Raw genomic sequence first — 16242 nt, 5'->3', positions numbered from 1 at the left:
GTGACATTTTCATCTGTAAGTAAATTAATGATATTAAATTTCATGGTAATAAAAGCTCCGTCTTAAAAGTTTTTCTTCAGGAAAAAAAAGAACAGTTATAGAAGAAAATATATATATATATTCATGATGTACTATTCATCCCATCATGGCAAAAGATATAAAAAGGGATCTAAAATAATAATAATAATAAATGAAAAAGCAGACGTTTACCTTCTATAGCTTGTTTGATTACATTATTTACTGAATTGCATTGATCAATACTGCACTGCTGCAAGGTTTTAAGTATATATTATATGAACCCATTGATGCATCAATAAATACAATACAACAGTAATATATATATATATATAAAAACTAAAATGAATGCAAATGGGTGAGTACTTTTACATTTGGTACTTATATATCAAAGTAAATACAGATTTTAGCGTACTGTTTGACTGTAAGAGGAGAATATCTGTGCCCAGACTTGCAAACAGATGAACCAAAGTGAACCACCGGCCACCGATCGGGTCACAAACCTTTTTCATTTTTACAGCTTCACTAAAGCGTGTTTCTGAGGCGTGAAATAAGCAACGTGGCAACAGTATCTTGATTCATATTTGATCAGTGCCGTTTGACAGTTGGAGTTCACCAGCTTCCGCGAGCAGCAGTTGACAGCTGCGTTAGAGACTCCTCGGCTCTGATTGGTTGCATTTTTTTTTTCGCAAAAGTGAAGCACTGAAAAGCAGAGGAACCTGATTCTTTCACAGATCATCTGTCATGCTTTGACTGTAGCTATAACGAGGGCCTCGAATAATCCTCCTCCAGTAGAGTATTTGTCAGTTTTTCATCGTTCAACAGATAAAAGTATGAAAGATCATTTCATTGTCGGCAAAGAGTAAGCAATCAGCAACTGCTATCATAAAATCTCAATACCAGCATTCAGTAAGACTTAATGGTCAAACTTGTTAAAATATTTTGTAAAATGGAGGTGAAGGTCAGCAGAGAAGGACATTCTTGTTTCCCTTCTTCTCTCTCCTTATTATTCTGGCACTTCTCAGTTTCTTTTGCCTGAATGAGAAAAACCCCGTCTTCTCTGTCTTCTGTGGCTTTGACCCCCACGTTTGGCTGCGAGTGATGCTTCCACTTCTCCGTAAAGAAGAGTATCCTACTGTTGCACTCGCAGTAAGTCACACTGGATGTGCGTGTCGGCTTAGAATGTAAATGCGAATGTGCATCTGCTTTTGTCAGCAGTGTGAGGGATTTTCTCTAATTCGGCATGATATACAGGACTCATTTTGGCCCAGATTGTCACTCACATGCCTCTTGGCTCTTAACTCGCTCTCCGTTCAATGTTCATTCCCTTAATGTTGAAAACCCCCTACACTTTGCAGCCATAATAGCTTTTGTCAGGGGTCTTACAGTCAAAACTGAACCGAAACCGTGGCTGAGTTATTCCCCTTCTTCACTTCACTTTGATCCCTGCAGCTCGGAGAAGCTGCAAGGTTTTTTTTTTCCCTCTCCCACTGCGGGATTACTCTCCCCCTCTCTCACCTCGGAGCCCCTCTCCGACGCCGAGGGCCAGGCCGTCCTTGGTCCACTGGACGATGCCGCTGTAGTTGAAGACCAGGCAGGACAACACCACCCGTTCCCCCAGCACCACCGACTGGTCCGCGGGCTCCTGAGAGAAGCGAATGCACCACGCTGCAACAGAGGGACAGAGATGGAAATCAATTTTAAGCTCCCTTCATTGTGACCTGCCCATGAGCTGCCATCTTTTATTGCACTGTATCGAGCTACACGGCCCCTCTCCGGTCTTATCGACTTGTGCTTGTCCATACGGTGGCTGCTGGGCTGATTTGTCACGTGTCTCATGGTGTATATGGTGTTTTTATTATTATGTGATTTTATTGTGAGGCTGTTTTCATAAACTCTGTGAGTGAAAAACCCTCACGCGGGAGGGTGGAGTTGTGAATAGAATTGCCTGCATTTAAGCTGAATGGAGGCACACATGAGAATTAAAAAATGTATTGTATTTCACAAAATCATTTTAATCATTTCTCTTTTTAACTGGACCCGGAGCTCAATTGCTTGAATTTGCCCATTTGTCATTCCTCAGTGGCTTCTGCCTTTGTCTCTTTCTTGCCCCCTTTCCATGTTTTCCCTGCACTTTACTGATGCTTATGTGTGTTTCTGCATTGGTGTGTATGTGTGTGTGTGTCTGCATGGATGTGAAAGTGCGCTCCTGTTGTAAGATCATCATTGCCAAGCTGTGATACACAGCCCGCTCTTTTTTTTTTCATCACACAGTACAAAGGATTTTGCTTACACACACACATTTCCTCCAGCAAAATAAGCCTTTTGGCAATTGCGGTGCCGCTAAAGTACACGGATATAAAAACTACAAGTGTAGCGCCGGCATACATTAACGCTCTCGCATAAAGAGAAAGTGTCAGGTGAGGAGGCGAGGCACCAACCCCGACGCTGTTTTCAGCTGTTTGCATCATCAGGTAAAATTGTTTCATATTCCAGAGAAAGTCTTGCAAGAAGGCGAGTTAATTAAGGCGGAGAAGGAGACTATGGTGCCTTAGATGACACGTGCACAAGCACGCGCATGAGCAACACACACACACACACACACACACGCACACGCACACTGACGGACGCACATGCAGCATTGAATCACACCCAATGTCTGCACTTCTAACTGAGTGAGTCACACACACGCAATTAAACATCGAGTCAAACAGCTGAGGATACAACCAGGCACACACACACACACACACACACACACACACACACACACACACACACACACACACTTCCACGGACTTGGTGTTTGTCTTCCCGTGGGCTATTCTGTTCTTGGATCACGGTTAAAACAATCCTATTAGCTAATTAAGGCAAAACCGGTTAATAAGGCCGGCCGCGGCTCTGAGGAACGCGTCTCAGTGGGATTGAACCACAAAGGTGCAAACAACAGGGAGATTTGCTGATTTGTCAGGAGGATTACACGACCTGTCATGTTATTTGTGCAGAAGGCTCCTTTTATTGAAGACGGGAATCTTCCGACTTCCCAAGAGGCACTTTGATGTTGCATCAACTTGTCTTTTGAATACTGAATCAAGAAGACAACTGCTCTGACTGTGAGCTGATAGTTGTTCTTTTCCTTTTGAAGTTTAAGGGAAAATCCGCCTTAAAACACTGAACAACTGTTGTTTTTTTTTGTTTTTTTATTCCAACCGAACATAAAGCCGATGATGTGATGCTGAAATATGATTTCCAAAATGGACATATGGAAGTTTTACAGGGGTTTTTTTTTCATCGGGTTGGCAGGTCATTAAACTCACATCTAAGTTTCTATTTCCTCTCTTTTCTCATGCTCTTATTGGCTCTGAATCCTCTTTTTTAAACACTCCTACATGCTAACTTTAAATAGGCATTAATTCTTTTTTAGTTTGTTTGTCAATTTCAGTTCCTATACTCTTTAATTTGTAACACATTTTTGTAACCCAGGTGGTTTTGAGTGCTATTACTTTTGGTGTATAAGTTCACCAAATTAAAGATCAATGGCTTCTTATTCCAGCCACCACTGTGCTCTGATGTTTTAACAGTCAAATAAGACCAGTTTGATTCAGGCTGTTAACCTTTAACCCCGTCTCCGACACAACTACATTCCTATACAACTAATGTTTTGAGTGAAACAGTCAACAGCATTTCCTCCCGTATTACAATCAGTTTTAAACACCTGATGAATGCTGTACATTGAAACAAAACAAAACCAAAATGCAACAAATACAAATACTTGGTCATGTCAGAGACCACGCCCACTTAGGTAACAGGAAGTCTAGTCTTGGCGGATCCTGAAATGCCATATCTCGTTGGTTGTGTTTGGGAACAAACTACTTGGAAAGGTTAAGAAAAAGATAAAGGTTTGGCTTGAAATACCCAAACTTTATTTAAATTACAAACGTTAATTAAAATAAGTCAAAATTGAATTTTTGGATTCACATGGGACACAATGGCTGGGTGAAAGTCCTGTGTTGACAAACCTTCCACCTCCTCCCTATGGACTTTAACTCTGATTACTAATGAATCAAACTACATCAAAGTTTTAATCAAAAACTAATGCAACTTGTAAGAGGACGTTGTTTTTAGGACACCAGGCTGGGAAAAATGGATACACACTTATCTCTCTTGACCTTCAACTTCGCCAATCTACTGAAGAATGTAAAAAGAGCCTCAATAGACCAGAATGTATTTCAGTCACTGGACATTTTCAGGGAATGATACAACTCATATCACGCTCAATACTGCTCTAATGACTTTGTGTCTACAAAAAACTCTCATCACTATGACACCATTCACCAACACGAGTCCACACAGCCTGCCAATGGAGAGGCATTTTGAACAACAGATAACACCTGAATGCATCATTCAACGACACGCAGCTGAAGAGGTTTGAAGGTGACGGGTGTTGGAAACCTTCTATGACATTCTACTAGCAAAGAAATGAGACACATCAAGATGGGCAGAACCTCTGCTTGTATGCATACTGTACATGCATATAAAATTATATGGATATGATGTCCCAAATGCATTAGATTCGTTCATCAGTTGCAACTCTGATGAAGGTGGCAAATGATGCATTTCAACTTCCCTAAAACCTGACATGAAAAGCGATCATGAGTTTCCCTGACTGGAACAATCTTCCTCTCGCCTCAAAGACACACAGGAGCCGAGACAAAACAATGAAAATGGAAGCTGCCGCTGTTTCCTATGGAGAAGAGGAAGACGGAGCTGCTGGGATGTGATATCCTGCTGACATGAGTGATTTACATGTGGGTCATGTTATGCATGATTTATGCAAAATTAACAGCTATTACGAGTAAGGGCCCCCTTCTTCGTGTAGAACTCTGTACGGAACAACGCATCCTCTCCTGGGACAGACTGCGGTGTGCTATTGTGAGTGTGTGTGTGTGTGTCAGAGAGAGAGAGAGAGAGAGAGAGAGAGAGAGATAGAGAGAGAGAGAGAGAGAGTGAGAGAGAGAGAGAGAGAGAGAGAGAGAGAGAGAGAGAGAGAGAGAGGAAGAGAAAATAGTGACAGAAAGACAAAAAGGAGGAGACAGAGATATTTGAGAGTGTGCATGAATGTGCGTGTATTTATCTGTGTTTATGAGTGTGTGAGTATATATTTGGGTGATTGCGTGTGTGTGTGTGTGTGTGTGTGGCCTGTCAGCCTGCAGCAGGGACTCAAATCACAGAGGAGAGAGCCGCACTGACAGAGAACAGAGATGTAATTAACCCTACGGGATTCCCAGCCTCCTCCTCCTCCTCCTCCCCCCAACACACACACACACACACACACACACACGCTCTGCTCCTTCCACTTTCACATTCCTCCTCCTCTGCCATGTGCTCACCTCTTCTTCCTTTCCTGGTTTACCCTCCTATCCGTCTCTCCTCGTCTCTCCTCCTTTGTGTCTCTATTTCTTCCCTCGTCTTGTCTAACTTTGCTTATCATCACTCTTTCTTTTTGCCTTTTTCTCAACATAGCATGTCATCCTTTCCCTGTCTTTTTCCATTTCATCCCTTGATGTCTTTGTTTCTCTTCTTCTCATCCCTCCATCATCTCCCTTATCTCATCTCTACAGCGTCTCTGTCTTCTCTCCTCCTTAAATTAATCTCTCTCCATCTCTCCTTTGAACTGTTTCTATCATCTCACGTTTGTCTCACCTTCTGTCTGCTTGTCTTCTGTCTTTTCCCGTCTCCCTAGTTGTTTCTGTCTGTCTCCTCCCTGCCTCCTCCTCTCCACCTTTTTTCTTTCCTCCTCTTCGCCCTAACTGCCTTGCACCATTGCCCTCAGGGATGATGTTAGGTATATCTAATCTTCCTCTCTCTCCCTCTCATTGCATAATGACCCAGAGGTACAATAGACGGAGCTTCACAATAACAGCCTCACTGTCCAAACATATTATCCTTAATGTCTTTAATATCTTTTACTCACACTGTCCTCTTTATTCCATTTATACACTCAACATTTAAGCATTGAGTATACACATCTTTTTTAAAGACATTTCTACATGTTCCATTATACATGAGCTGAAGTATTCGGGGAAACATCGAACCGTCGCTGAACTAGGAACTCAAACGAGTTCAGGCTAAAGTGGGCGAATAGCAAAGCTTAATAGTGAACTTTGATTGACTGTGTCATGTGTTTTAAGTCTAACTTGGGTTTAGTCGTGCAAGTTTTGGACATATTTCTCCCTGATTATGGCGCTATATGACGTCAGACTATCGTAATTAACATTATCAAGATTCATCCTCTGGGGATCGTGATTATGGATAGCAATCCATCCTCTTGTTGTTGAAACCAACCCAAGATACCCTTTGGCATGACACACCAGGATTTCAACTAACTCCAATGTAAATGACTTTATGAGATGGGCAGAGAAACTGATAGAGTATAAAGAGTGAGAAAGAGTGTGTAGGGTTGGTAGTAGGGGAGGATGAACAGGTCAAGCAAGGCAGTCACCCAGGAGACCATTGTTTGTGTCCAATGAAACCAAGTCAATGTTGACTTATTTCCCCTAAGTTTCATAATGTGATCAGTTACATGACAAACATACTTATTTCAACCTGAACGGTTATCTTTTTCTAACAAAGTACTTTTGTTGTGTAAGTTAACCTAGAGTGGAATATATCGAGCAGAAACTGACAAAGTGTTGGTACTTTGATGAGTTAAAAATGTGTTGGGGAAACATTTCACTCAAAACCAAACAGGTCTACCTCTTGATTGGACTGGAGGACGAGCCAGGGGATCACCAAAGTCACACGGAGGCATCATCTGGGGAACATCAATGTCTGTACATCATTTCAGGGCAATCCGATAGTTGATGAGGTATCTGTCATTTTTCTCGAGAGAAGTCTTCACAGAAAAACAATGAGCGGCAGCAGCGGCGTGTGCCAGTCTCAATGCTTTCTCCCGAGTGTTGTGACGCCCATCAACAAAATAGGACTGCAGTGTATTCTGACTTGGCGCTGCACATTAACGGGCAATGTTGTTCCCCTTTGGTGTCTGACAGCTTTTCTTTAGCTCACTTGTCTTTGGCCTGATTGACAGAAGTGAATCTTATCAGGTAGCTTCACATTTTCCAAGCGGTTCAAAAGCGTTTGATTGGCTCAAGGATCAGAAAGAAATAATTGACACACTGGTTTACCAGGCAACAAGGATAAGACTGCTCATTCAAAGCACAGCTCGCCTGCACCGCTCTGGTTGGAATTTAGGTTCACATAAAAAGGGAAATGTCTCTGAAAAACATGAAAAAGTCTGTAAATATTGTAATTTGTGGACTTCAAGAACCGGGACGTCTTGTCATCTTATTCGACATGGTCCCGTTATTCATTGAGGAACCGCTGTTGTCTAAAAGCTTAAGACCTCCAAAGTGGACACCAAAGGCCAAATGCAATCTCCTGCATGCAAACCATTCCTGTGTGGAAATGAAAGGGCAGTTTGTGAGGTTTGTAACCCTAAACTGCACTCCTCCACACCCTGGAGCCGTCATCCTCCTAACCCCCCCCGCCCCCCAAAACTGCCACGCTGACCCTCTCCGTGTATTCATGTCCCAGCTCTGCCTCCGGGCTACAGCTCGCTCCCATTTCAACTACCGCACACCACTCTCAGGCAGGAGAGGGCACGCTCACTCTATGTGTGTGTGTGTGTGTGTCTGTGTGTATTGTCCGTGTTTACATGCATGCCTGCATGCATATCCGTCATTGTTGTGTTGTGTATGCCGTGTGCATATATTTGCCATTTCTGAAAAGGCAGCAAAGGGCAAAGTGTGGACAGAAGAGTAAAAAAAAAAAGAAAAAGAAAAAAGGTGTTTGCATGAGGGAGAGAAAAGAGAGTGAAAGTGTGTGTCTGTGTGGGAGGGAGGGAGGGAGAGAAACCACTGAAAAATAGACGAGAGGGAAAGGGAATGAAAAGCGAGGATGGAGAGACACAAAAAAGGAGGAAAAAACGCTCTCCTCCATCACTGGGTGTCACACATACAACACATATCCTCAGCACTGCTGTAAAAGTTTTGACACTTCTCAAAGTGGAAAATCTTTTGGTCGATAAAGCATTTTCCAAATAAAGACCGACTCAAACCTCAGGTTGTGTCTCCGTGAAGGTTCTCACTCCCAAGACAAATACTGATTCTTGATCAGGACCCTTGGCATCACTTTCTAAAGCACTGCGTGTTGCCCCACTACAGTCACTGTAAACACACAGTTAACTTTGTGCATTCAAACAGAAACAGGCAATTAGGTTTAGGGAAATCATCATGAGTGGGCTTCAAATAAGTATGTAAGTAAAGACATCACGTAACGTTAAAAATGACTCAACAACACTTTGGGACACAATCTAAAGGATACCTCGGTATTTGATCCCCTGGGAAAGAGGAGCGGCCCAACAAGCTGTTATATGTGATTCAGAGTGACCATGAAGTATAATTAAGTTAACGCAAACAGGTTTCAGCTGCCGTTGGTGCTTTACATTAGTTTGTATTCCTGGTTTTGTCATCGTTTAAATTAATCTTTTTTTGTAAAACGTTAACAAGCATCTCTTGACTGTTTTTTTTTTTTCATTTCATTTTTATCAGGGAGAAACATAGAAAGTAATTTAAGCACCATTACATACATTCAGAGCTAAGCAAAAACATGTATTTGGACAATTGTGCTAACATATTCTACAAGCTATTACTGTCCCTTTTCTTCACTGTTTTCATGGATTAGGGAAAGTACCTACTTTATATAATATTTCTATAATAGTACATTTCAAAATAAACTTGCAGTTTTGGGCCACTTTCAATTAGACAACAGCGCTGTGTACAAAATGCTCATTCATTTGAATGGAACGACTGCAGAGCGGTGTGCAATGAGCTCCTGCTAAGAAACCTTTTTTTTTTATTAGAACACAGCGCAACGTCTTCCTGCATGCATTGTTGGCCAACGTGCGTGGGAGATTTCTTTGTAACTCCAACACTGTACAACTGTTTACTTCCAGATACTTCAGATACAATGATTGTGTTCTGATTGATTGATTGTGGTCAAATGACAAAAAAAGGTTGTTTCATCGATCAAAACAAACAGCAAACCTTTGACCCAGGTGCACGCATACAAGCACTGCTCCTTTCTGAGCTATCCTAGCTTTCTCCTATCTGAACAACACACACTTTTTTTAATGCAGGCTGTTTTTGGTCTCAGAGATGCGAGAAAACGCAAGCTGAGAAAAGGCTTGCATGAAAGAACGTCATATTATATGACAGCAAAGGAAGAATAAGTGAATTATAGATACAGAGATGTGCATGCCAACAATGTTTAATGCATCATCGCATCTGATTAGATTTGCTTATTAATTGTTTCTGCTGTATTTCTCTTCCCTATAGGAATACATACATGGTACCAGCAGGTTATTCAGTACAGAGAGAGACCCCGCAGAGACAAGTAATCTGCCTTTTGTGTCACATTTTAAAGCCGTGTGTCCCTGCAGTCATCTACATACAAAGGTCAGAATACGGCGACCTGTTTGTTTCCGATTGGCCGTGAGAGACGGCTGCATCTTTCCTGTGGGACGACGTGTTTGTTTATTTTTGATGTTTTTGGGGAATATCGCTCATGTAGCATTTATGCCCCCGAAGCACACAGCATTCAACTGACAGGGACGAACACGCGAGCAGACAGAGAGACGGGGAAGGACTGACGAGACGGACACGGAGGGACAGACACCCAGATCATAACTTTGTCACTGTGTGTCCCGGCTCCCTCAGTGTTTGCTGTAAACAGTGGCTCTGTGATTTCCCAGCATCCCCCCCCACCAAAACGCTGCTTTTATTTCCCCTCACAAACACTTCCAGCAGAACAGAGGAGCAGCAGGATGCCGACCGCGGAGGAGATGCTGAGCAAACCGAGCAGTTATTGGAAATCGAGCACGGGCACGTGCACACGCATACGCACACTACACACACACACACACACACACACAGTTACAAGCTCATCCAGGGGCAATTACTAAAGTGTAGATGCAGAAACACACACACACACACTCTCATACACATAATAAACACTGCTGAGAGGGACAACTTGCATGCCTGATTCACAAGCACACAAACCCACAAGTACAAAAACTAAATAATTACCAAACTACACACACACACACACACACACACACACTTATACACACTCATTGCACAAATTACACAAATGCCCGCAGAGTTGAACGCACACTCAAAACCAAACCGACTCACAACGAAATATACTCAATTACACTCTGGAAATCACTCCACGACAGCAACTTTTTCCCTTCGCCAACACATTTAATACTGTTCAACACAAAGACCAGACTTTAATCCGGGGCGCGTTGACATTGCTGGGATAATTTAAGGACAATGTCTGATCTCGTCTGTCTGTCTCTCTCAGATAAATTCTTTCCCTTTCAATTTGCTTCATCGGCACGGCACGTTAAATAAACTTGTGTTGCCAAAACACAGATAAGGAAATTGTGGGTAGAGAAAAAAAAACGTGCATAATTACAAAAGAGTCCATTCTAGTTCTAACAGCTTGGGTCATATTTTTAGTTTTGTAGTAGTTTTTCCAAAGTATCTGCAGGGATCTAGGAACTAGAGCTGTTGAGCTGACGTTTCAGAAATGCCTCCAATCAGGCCTGAAATGCTTGATTGAACATCAGGTTATCATGTCATTCATCAGCTCATTCATGCTACACAGGAACAACCACAATGTGCTTCTCTCAACAGGGATGAGAAAGAAGCTGCTCCTGTAATCGGTGATGGAAGTAGCTAACGATTCTCGCTTCTTTATCGTCTCTCATCTGAGAATCACACATGAGCAGCACCGATCTAGTGAAGATTGTAACGAGCGAAATGTTATTTGGCAACATATTACACTGGAAAATCCCAACGGTGACACCAAGCCAACGTTTCCTCTCCTGACAGCTCATCTCAGGATATTTGAGGATACAATACCAGTGCTCTCTCTTTTTTCTCAAATTACAATCTGTGCAGAACTGGAAACGTTTTTTAATAACGTGAGGCAAGGGCTTGCTGTAGCCATAACAACTGAGTAACACTATTAGATGAACTTCAAAGTATGTGTTCTACTCTTTCTGCTTTTGTTACTTGTTAACATGGAGTTCTAGTTCAGACGACAACCTCCTGTTTTAAAAGCTAATATGTGCTGAAGTGGCTTAAACATGCATTCTTTCGAATGGCCAGTAGGGGGCAACTCCTCTGGCTGCAAAAAAGAAGTGCGATTGTCAATAAACATTGCAAACATGAGTTTATGGTCTCAACTGCTAATTCAAGTCATCTGTAATACAGCATGATGTCCAACTAGTATGTGGTGGCCCCATTTAAAGTAAAGCGGGTGTTCTTTAGGGTGTGGCTACCTTGTGAATGACAGGTCGCCACCACGCTGCTGTCCGATCTAGGAGTAGTTCTTGTTTTCTTCTACTAACTTTAGTTCGTGAATGTTAATCGTAACTTTTTGGCTGTTCAAAAATTGTCTCACTCAGTGTTCGGTTGTCCTCTGCTGCGCCCTCTACCTGGTCCAAAAATCCAAGAACAACCAAAATGCCAAACGTGATGTTTCAAAACGGTAGTCCACAAACCAACGGGTGTCGTCATGGTGACTACTTCCACCTCTTATATATCTATATATATACCTTCTAGATGTTGTAGTTCTAATTTTGACATTTACATTAACATGCATGTATCTATGAAGGTGTTTTTTGTGGGACTTAACGCTCACTTTTTTAAAAGCAGCGTTGAAGTCTGACGGATTTTTAACTTTGTGAAGAGAACGCAGTCTAATCATCCATCCTGACGACGCTGCAGTCGGCTTCAAACAACTGGCCTGTGTTAATTTGTTAGGAGAGAAACGCACAAACACTGTGTGCACACGCTCGCATTAAAACACACAAAAGCAAACACACACACACAGTTGCAGCAATCCCTCCCCTCTCTTCCTATCTGCTTCTCCCCCCAGCTCTCTCTCAGTCTCTCTAATTGACTTCTGCTTTCTTACATTTCATTTCATCTCTTATTTCACTTTTATTTCCCCCTTTTTTATGATCCCCTCCGTCTTCAATTATTCAACCATCTCTCTTTCTTTCTCTGATTTCTTTCCATCTGGTCTTGGTGATGTTTAATTCACCTCTTCATTTGGAGGAAGGGGGGGGCCTGCTGCTGCTGCTGTGCGCTGTTAATTGGTTTTTAAGAGCGGTAAGTACACACACATGTACGCACACTCGCATTTGCACGTACACACACACACACACACACACACACACACACACACACACACACACACACACCCTCCCTCCGCTGTTAGAGCACACTGTACATGTCTGCTGGCATTACCATCACCAAATGAGCACGGAGTGAACAAGCATGTGAGAAGAGGAGGGCAATTGTGTGTATGTGGAGGGGGAGGTTATGTTTGTGTGGACGAGTGTGTTTTTTGGTGCATGTTAGAGTGAGTGCGTATGACTGAGCAGGTCAATGCTGTGAATGTTGCATTCGATAAAAATTAGACCAAGTGCATGGATGAGCGTGTGTGTGTGTGCGTGTACTTTGGTGCTTCTATCTTTGTGAGGACCCACTGGAGACTTTGTGGGTGAGGACATGTTTTTTGGAGAGTGACAGTTTGGACTGTCCTTACTTCAACGTTTGTGGTTTCGCTGGAGTCTAGATTTAGGGTTAGGATTATATTCCAAGTTTGAGATCTTTACAAATACAGAAGTGCAAAGTGTGTTCTATCAACCCCGTCTCAGTCAAAACGGTATGTGGTTAAAGTTGTACTTGGATATGTTATGTTTTATTTAAATTACGGACATACAGTCCTTGTTGACTTTTGGTTTCATATAAGATGCTAGTAGCAGTCTCCTGGGTGAGTCTTGTGTTGACCCAACCTTCCACCCTATGAAGACATCCTTAGACTTTGAGATGGATCAACAACAAACATAATCCAGACATTGTAGTTTCATTGCATGGGAACATTAACCTCGGAAACATAATCATATAGCATGACAAGCTGCCCATACAATTACCTTTATATAGAACTCAAGATTAGCATACAGCCACTACATAAGGAAAATTAGTCATCATGAGGCTTGCATGAGTAGTGAACTTTTAGACTCATTTTAACATTGATGTTAATGGAGAAACGTATGTGGGGGGCAGAAGAGTACTCAATTTCAATATATTATATATATATATAATAAAAAATTTGTTTTAATTTAATTAATTTTTATAAATAATTGTTAAAAACTCACACAATCATCAAATCTGGGCCGAATCCAGACATTTCCAGGGATAAAATATCGATCTAATACATAGAACATCTGCATAAAACATAAGAAACACATCTCTATAGGAAATTTCCTCCATCTGATGTACAGAGGTGGTCATAAAAAAATGGTGTGTTGTTTAAATATTTCACTAAAAGTGTGTGATTTAGATCTGGAATGAGTACATCAAACAGAATATTTACATGCAAGTGGAATAATGTGGAAAGGGAATGTTTTACCACGTTTCTGAAAGGGGGATTTTAAGAGGGAAAAAAATAGAACTAAAAGTCAAATGTGTGTGTAAATGTGTGACACTAAAGCGACATATAAGTGTTTACAGTACGTGAGCAAGTGAGTGACATAGGAGTGAATGTCTACAAGTACCCTGTGTGTCTGTGTGTGTGTGTGTGTGTGTGTGTGTGTGTGTGTGTGTGTGTGTGTGTTCTCTGGATTCCCAGACAACGCTGCAGCCACATCATTAGCCACATCCTCTGACTCCAACCTGGCCGTCGGATCAGAGGAATGGAATTAAGTCGGGAGCAGATTAGTCATTATCCAAATAACGACCTCGCTCAGCAATTGCTGTGTGATTTCCCCTTCAATAAGAATTGGTGATGTGAACAGCACTGAGGCAGAGGAGATGAGATTCTGCTGTGAAGTGAAACGGCGAAGAGAGAAATAACCTCGCTGTAGCCCCGTGAACAAGAGCACAAAAAGAACGAAGCCTCAGCCACAAACAGGGATGAGGACACTTTAATCTTAATGATGATGGGGGAGAAAGAAAAGAAGAGTTGAAGGGAAAATCCAGGCCTCCGCTGCCACGCGAGTGAAAATGTTGGTACGGTTTAATCTAACTGTTAATGAGTTACAGTGGTAATGAGTGAATTTTCATGGAGTTACTGCAGTAATGCAGCGTGAACGAGAGCTGGGCTTCCTTCCAAAAAGCAGGGAAGCCAAATGTAAATGTCAAGTTATATGCTCACTCGAGGTAAAAAAGAAAGGTCTGCAGGTTAAGAAAATCTTTGTGGGATGTTCAGTGTAAACTGGTAAAAAAGAAACAGACGCGTCTCTTCCCGTTAACGCCTAGCGTGGCTGCAGTCGTGGTGCCTACCAGTACGTAAGGTGCATTCCTGGATTCCTGTATTGAAAATGATAGCCATGAAATATCACTTACACCGTCTGACACGAAAGCCCAATAACAACTTGCCAAATAGTAATCAGTTCTGGAAAGTCCATGCAGAAATTCAATTGGAAAAATACCTGATTTGCATTTTATTTAAAAAAAAAACAAATTTAAATTCCCTTCCTTTCCCGTGCCTGACATATTTCTGGCAATTCGTACACGTCTTAATGCATAAGTATAATAGATCTGTGGTGAGAGGGTGTGAAAGCCTGCCAAAGCCTTGCATTGGAGGCCCTTTTTTGTCAGAACTTCAGAGCCCGACAGCATTCAACATTCATCGCTTCTTTTTCTAAATGCGAGTGCAAGAGCCAACACAGACTTTGAAGATCTGATGTTTCTATTGGAAATCATTTCAAATATGGAAAAGGCCTTTCACGTCCCTATGTGCTAATGTGGACTCCGTCACATACTGTATGTTTTAGATCCGGTATGTGGAGTTAGTTTAGGGAATCCCTGTATTCCCTGCTGCTAAGATCATTGTTGAAATTTGAAAGTTTGAATCTTTCAATCATGCTGATTTCCAAAGTCACAGTAATAGTGTAGCCTGTATCAGTCTGTCAAACAGTTATTAAGAGTAGAGAGAAAATTAGAACATTTGGTCATTTTTCATGTGGAGAAAAGCTCAAGATTTGTGTTTTCTGTTAGTCTTGTTATGCTGACTCAAATGGCTGGATCGGGTACCGGTGACAATGGATTGGATACCATTATATTATCCATCCATCCATCCATCCATTGTCTACCGCTTATCCTGTATTCAGGGTCGCGGGACCATTATATTAATAACTTGCAATTCAGTACATTTATTTATTACAGTTTGTTTTACAAAGCAAGGAAAACAATGTCAAGCCCTGTGAGCCTTACAAATAAAAGAGTGATGATATAGAAGAATTCTGATGATATTAATTAAGCACTGTATCGGATCGGTACTCAGTATTGGCCGATACCCAGGGCCCAGGTACGGCTGTCGGTATCGGCACTGAAAAACCCGATCAATGCATCCCTACAATGAGCTGCTACTTCTTTACAGAGGTGTGTGTGGACGTTGCAGAAGTCGTATTGATTCAGACTGAGACCACATTGTAAAATATCAGACCTGTTTCTGATTCTGACCACATATGGAAGTGGCCCAAAGAGGAATTGATAAGATCAGATTCCATGTGATTTTTCTGTGCACATGACCATAAAACACTTTTTATTCATGCACTCTGAATCCAGCCCAAGGCCGTGGTTCCCAAAGTGGGGTCCTTGAGGGGATTTCAGGAGGTCCCCAGCTAGGTAAATTGGGGGTCAGTGTAGTTTGTGTCCGTTTAGGAGCCCTTGACACGACACATTTGGGAACCACTAATTCACTGTGCTGCATTTCACAGAGATCGTCTGTCAGTCCATCAGTCCATCAGTCCATCAGTGTTGCTGTTCAGCAACTAGACATGAGGTTTTCATCAGGGGACTCCTGGTTTCCACATATTTGTCTCAAGGAGACTCTTTTTCTCTTGATAATTAGGGCAAATAAAGTTTGTCTTTGGGAAAATACATTTTTAAAAGAGATTGTTGTGAAATTGGTTGCTCTGGATGGAAACTATCTCCTCTTACACACTTGAATTGTTGGCACCATTTCTTTTCTGGCTATCCCTGTCCTGTATGTGACGTTGACTTTTGGGATCGACACCATCATGCTAGTTTTAGGACTAGAAAAGTTCACCAGTGAGATCAGTTTTTTTGTTCTTTTGGTGGT

General features: G+C 41.9%; 1 protein-coding gene across 3 annotated transcripts in view; it reads right to left on the bottom strand.

Annotated features, from left to right (window-relative positions):
- Positions 1 to 16242, bottom strand: part of kirrel1b (kirre like nephrin family adhesion molecule 1b) — a 65899-nt gene that overhangs the window by 25391 nt on the left and 24266 nt on the right. For all 3 annotated transcript variants that reach the window (XR_014597054.1, XM_084008059.1, XM_084008060.1), the window contains exon 2: positions 1534 to 1683. Coding sequence is in view for 2 of the 3 variants with exons in the window: in XM_084008059.1 (XP_083864185.1) it covers positions 1534 to 1683 (150 nt within the window). In the remaining variant the exon portion in view is untranslated. The remainder of the gene's footprint in view (positions 1 to 1533; positions 1684 to 16242) is intronic.

Source organism: Eutrigla gurnardus, assembly GCF_963514095.1.
Source record: "Eutrigla gurnardus genome assembly, chromosome: 4".
NCBI classification, from domain to species: Eukaryota; Metazoa; Chordata; class Actinopteri; order Perciformes; family Triglidae; genus Eutrigla; species Eutrigla gurnardus.
The sequence above is the reverse complement of the archived record's forward strand: the minus strand, read 5'-3'. Positions and strand labels throughout refer to the sequence as shown.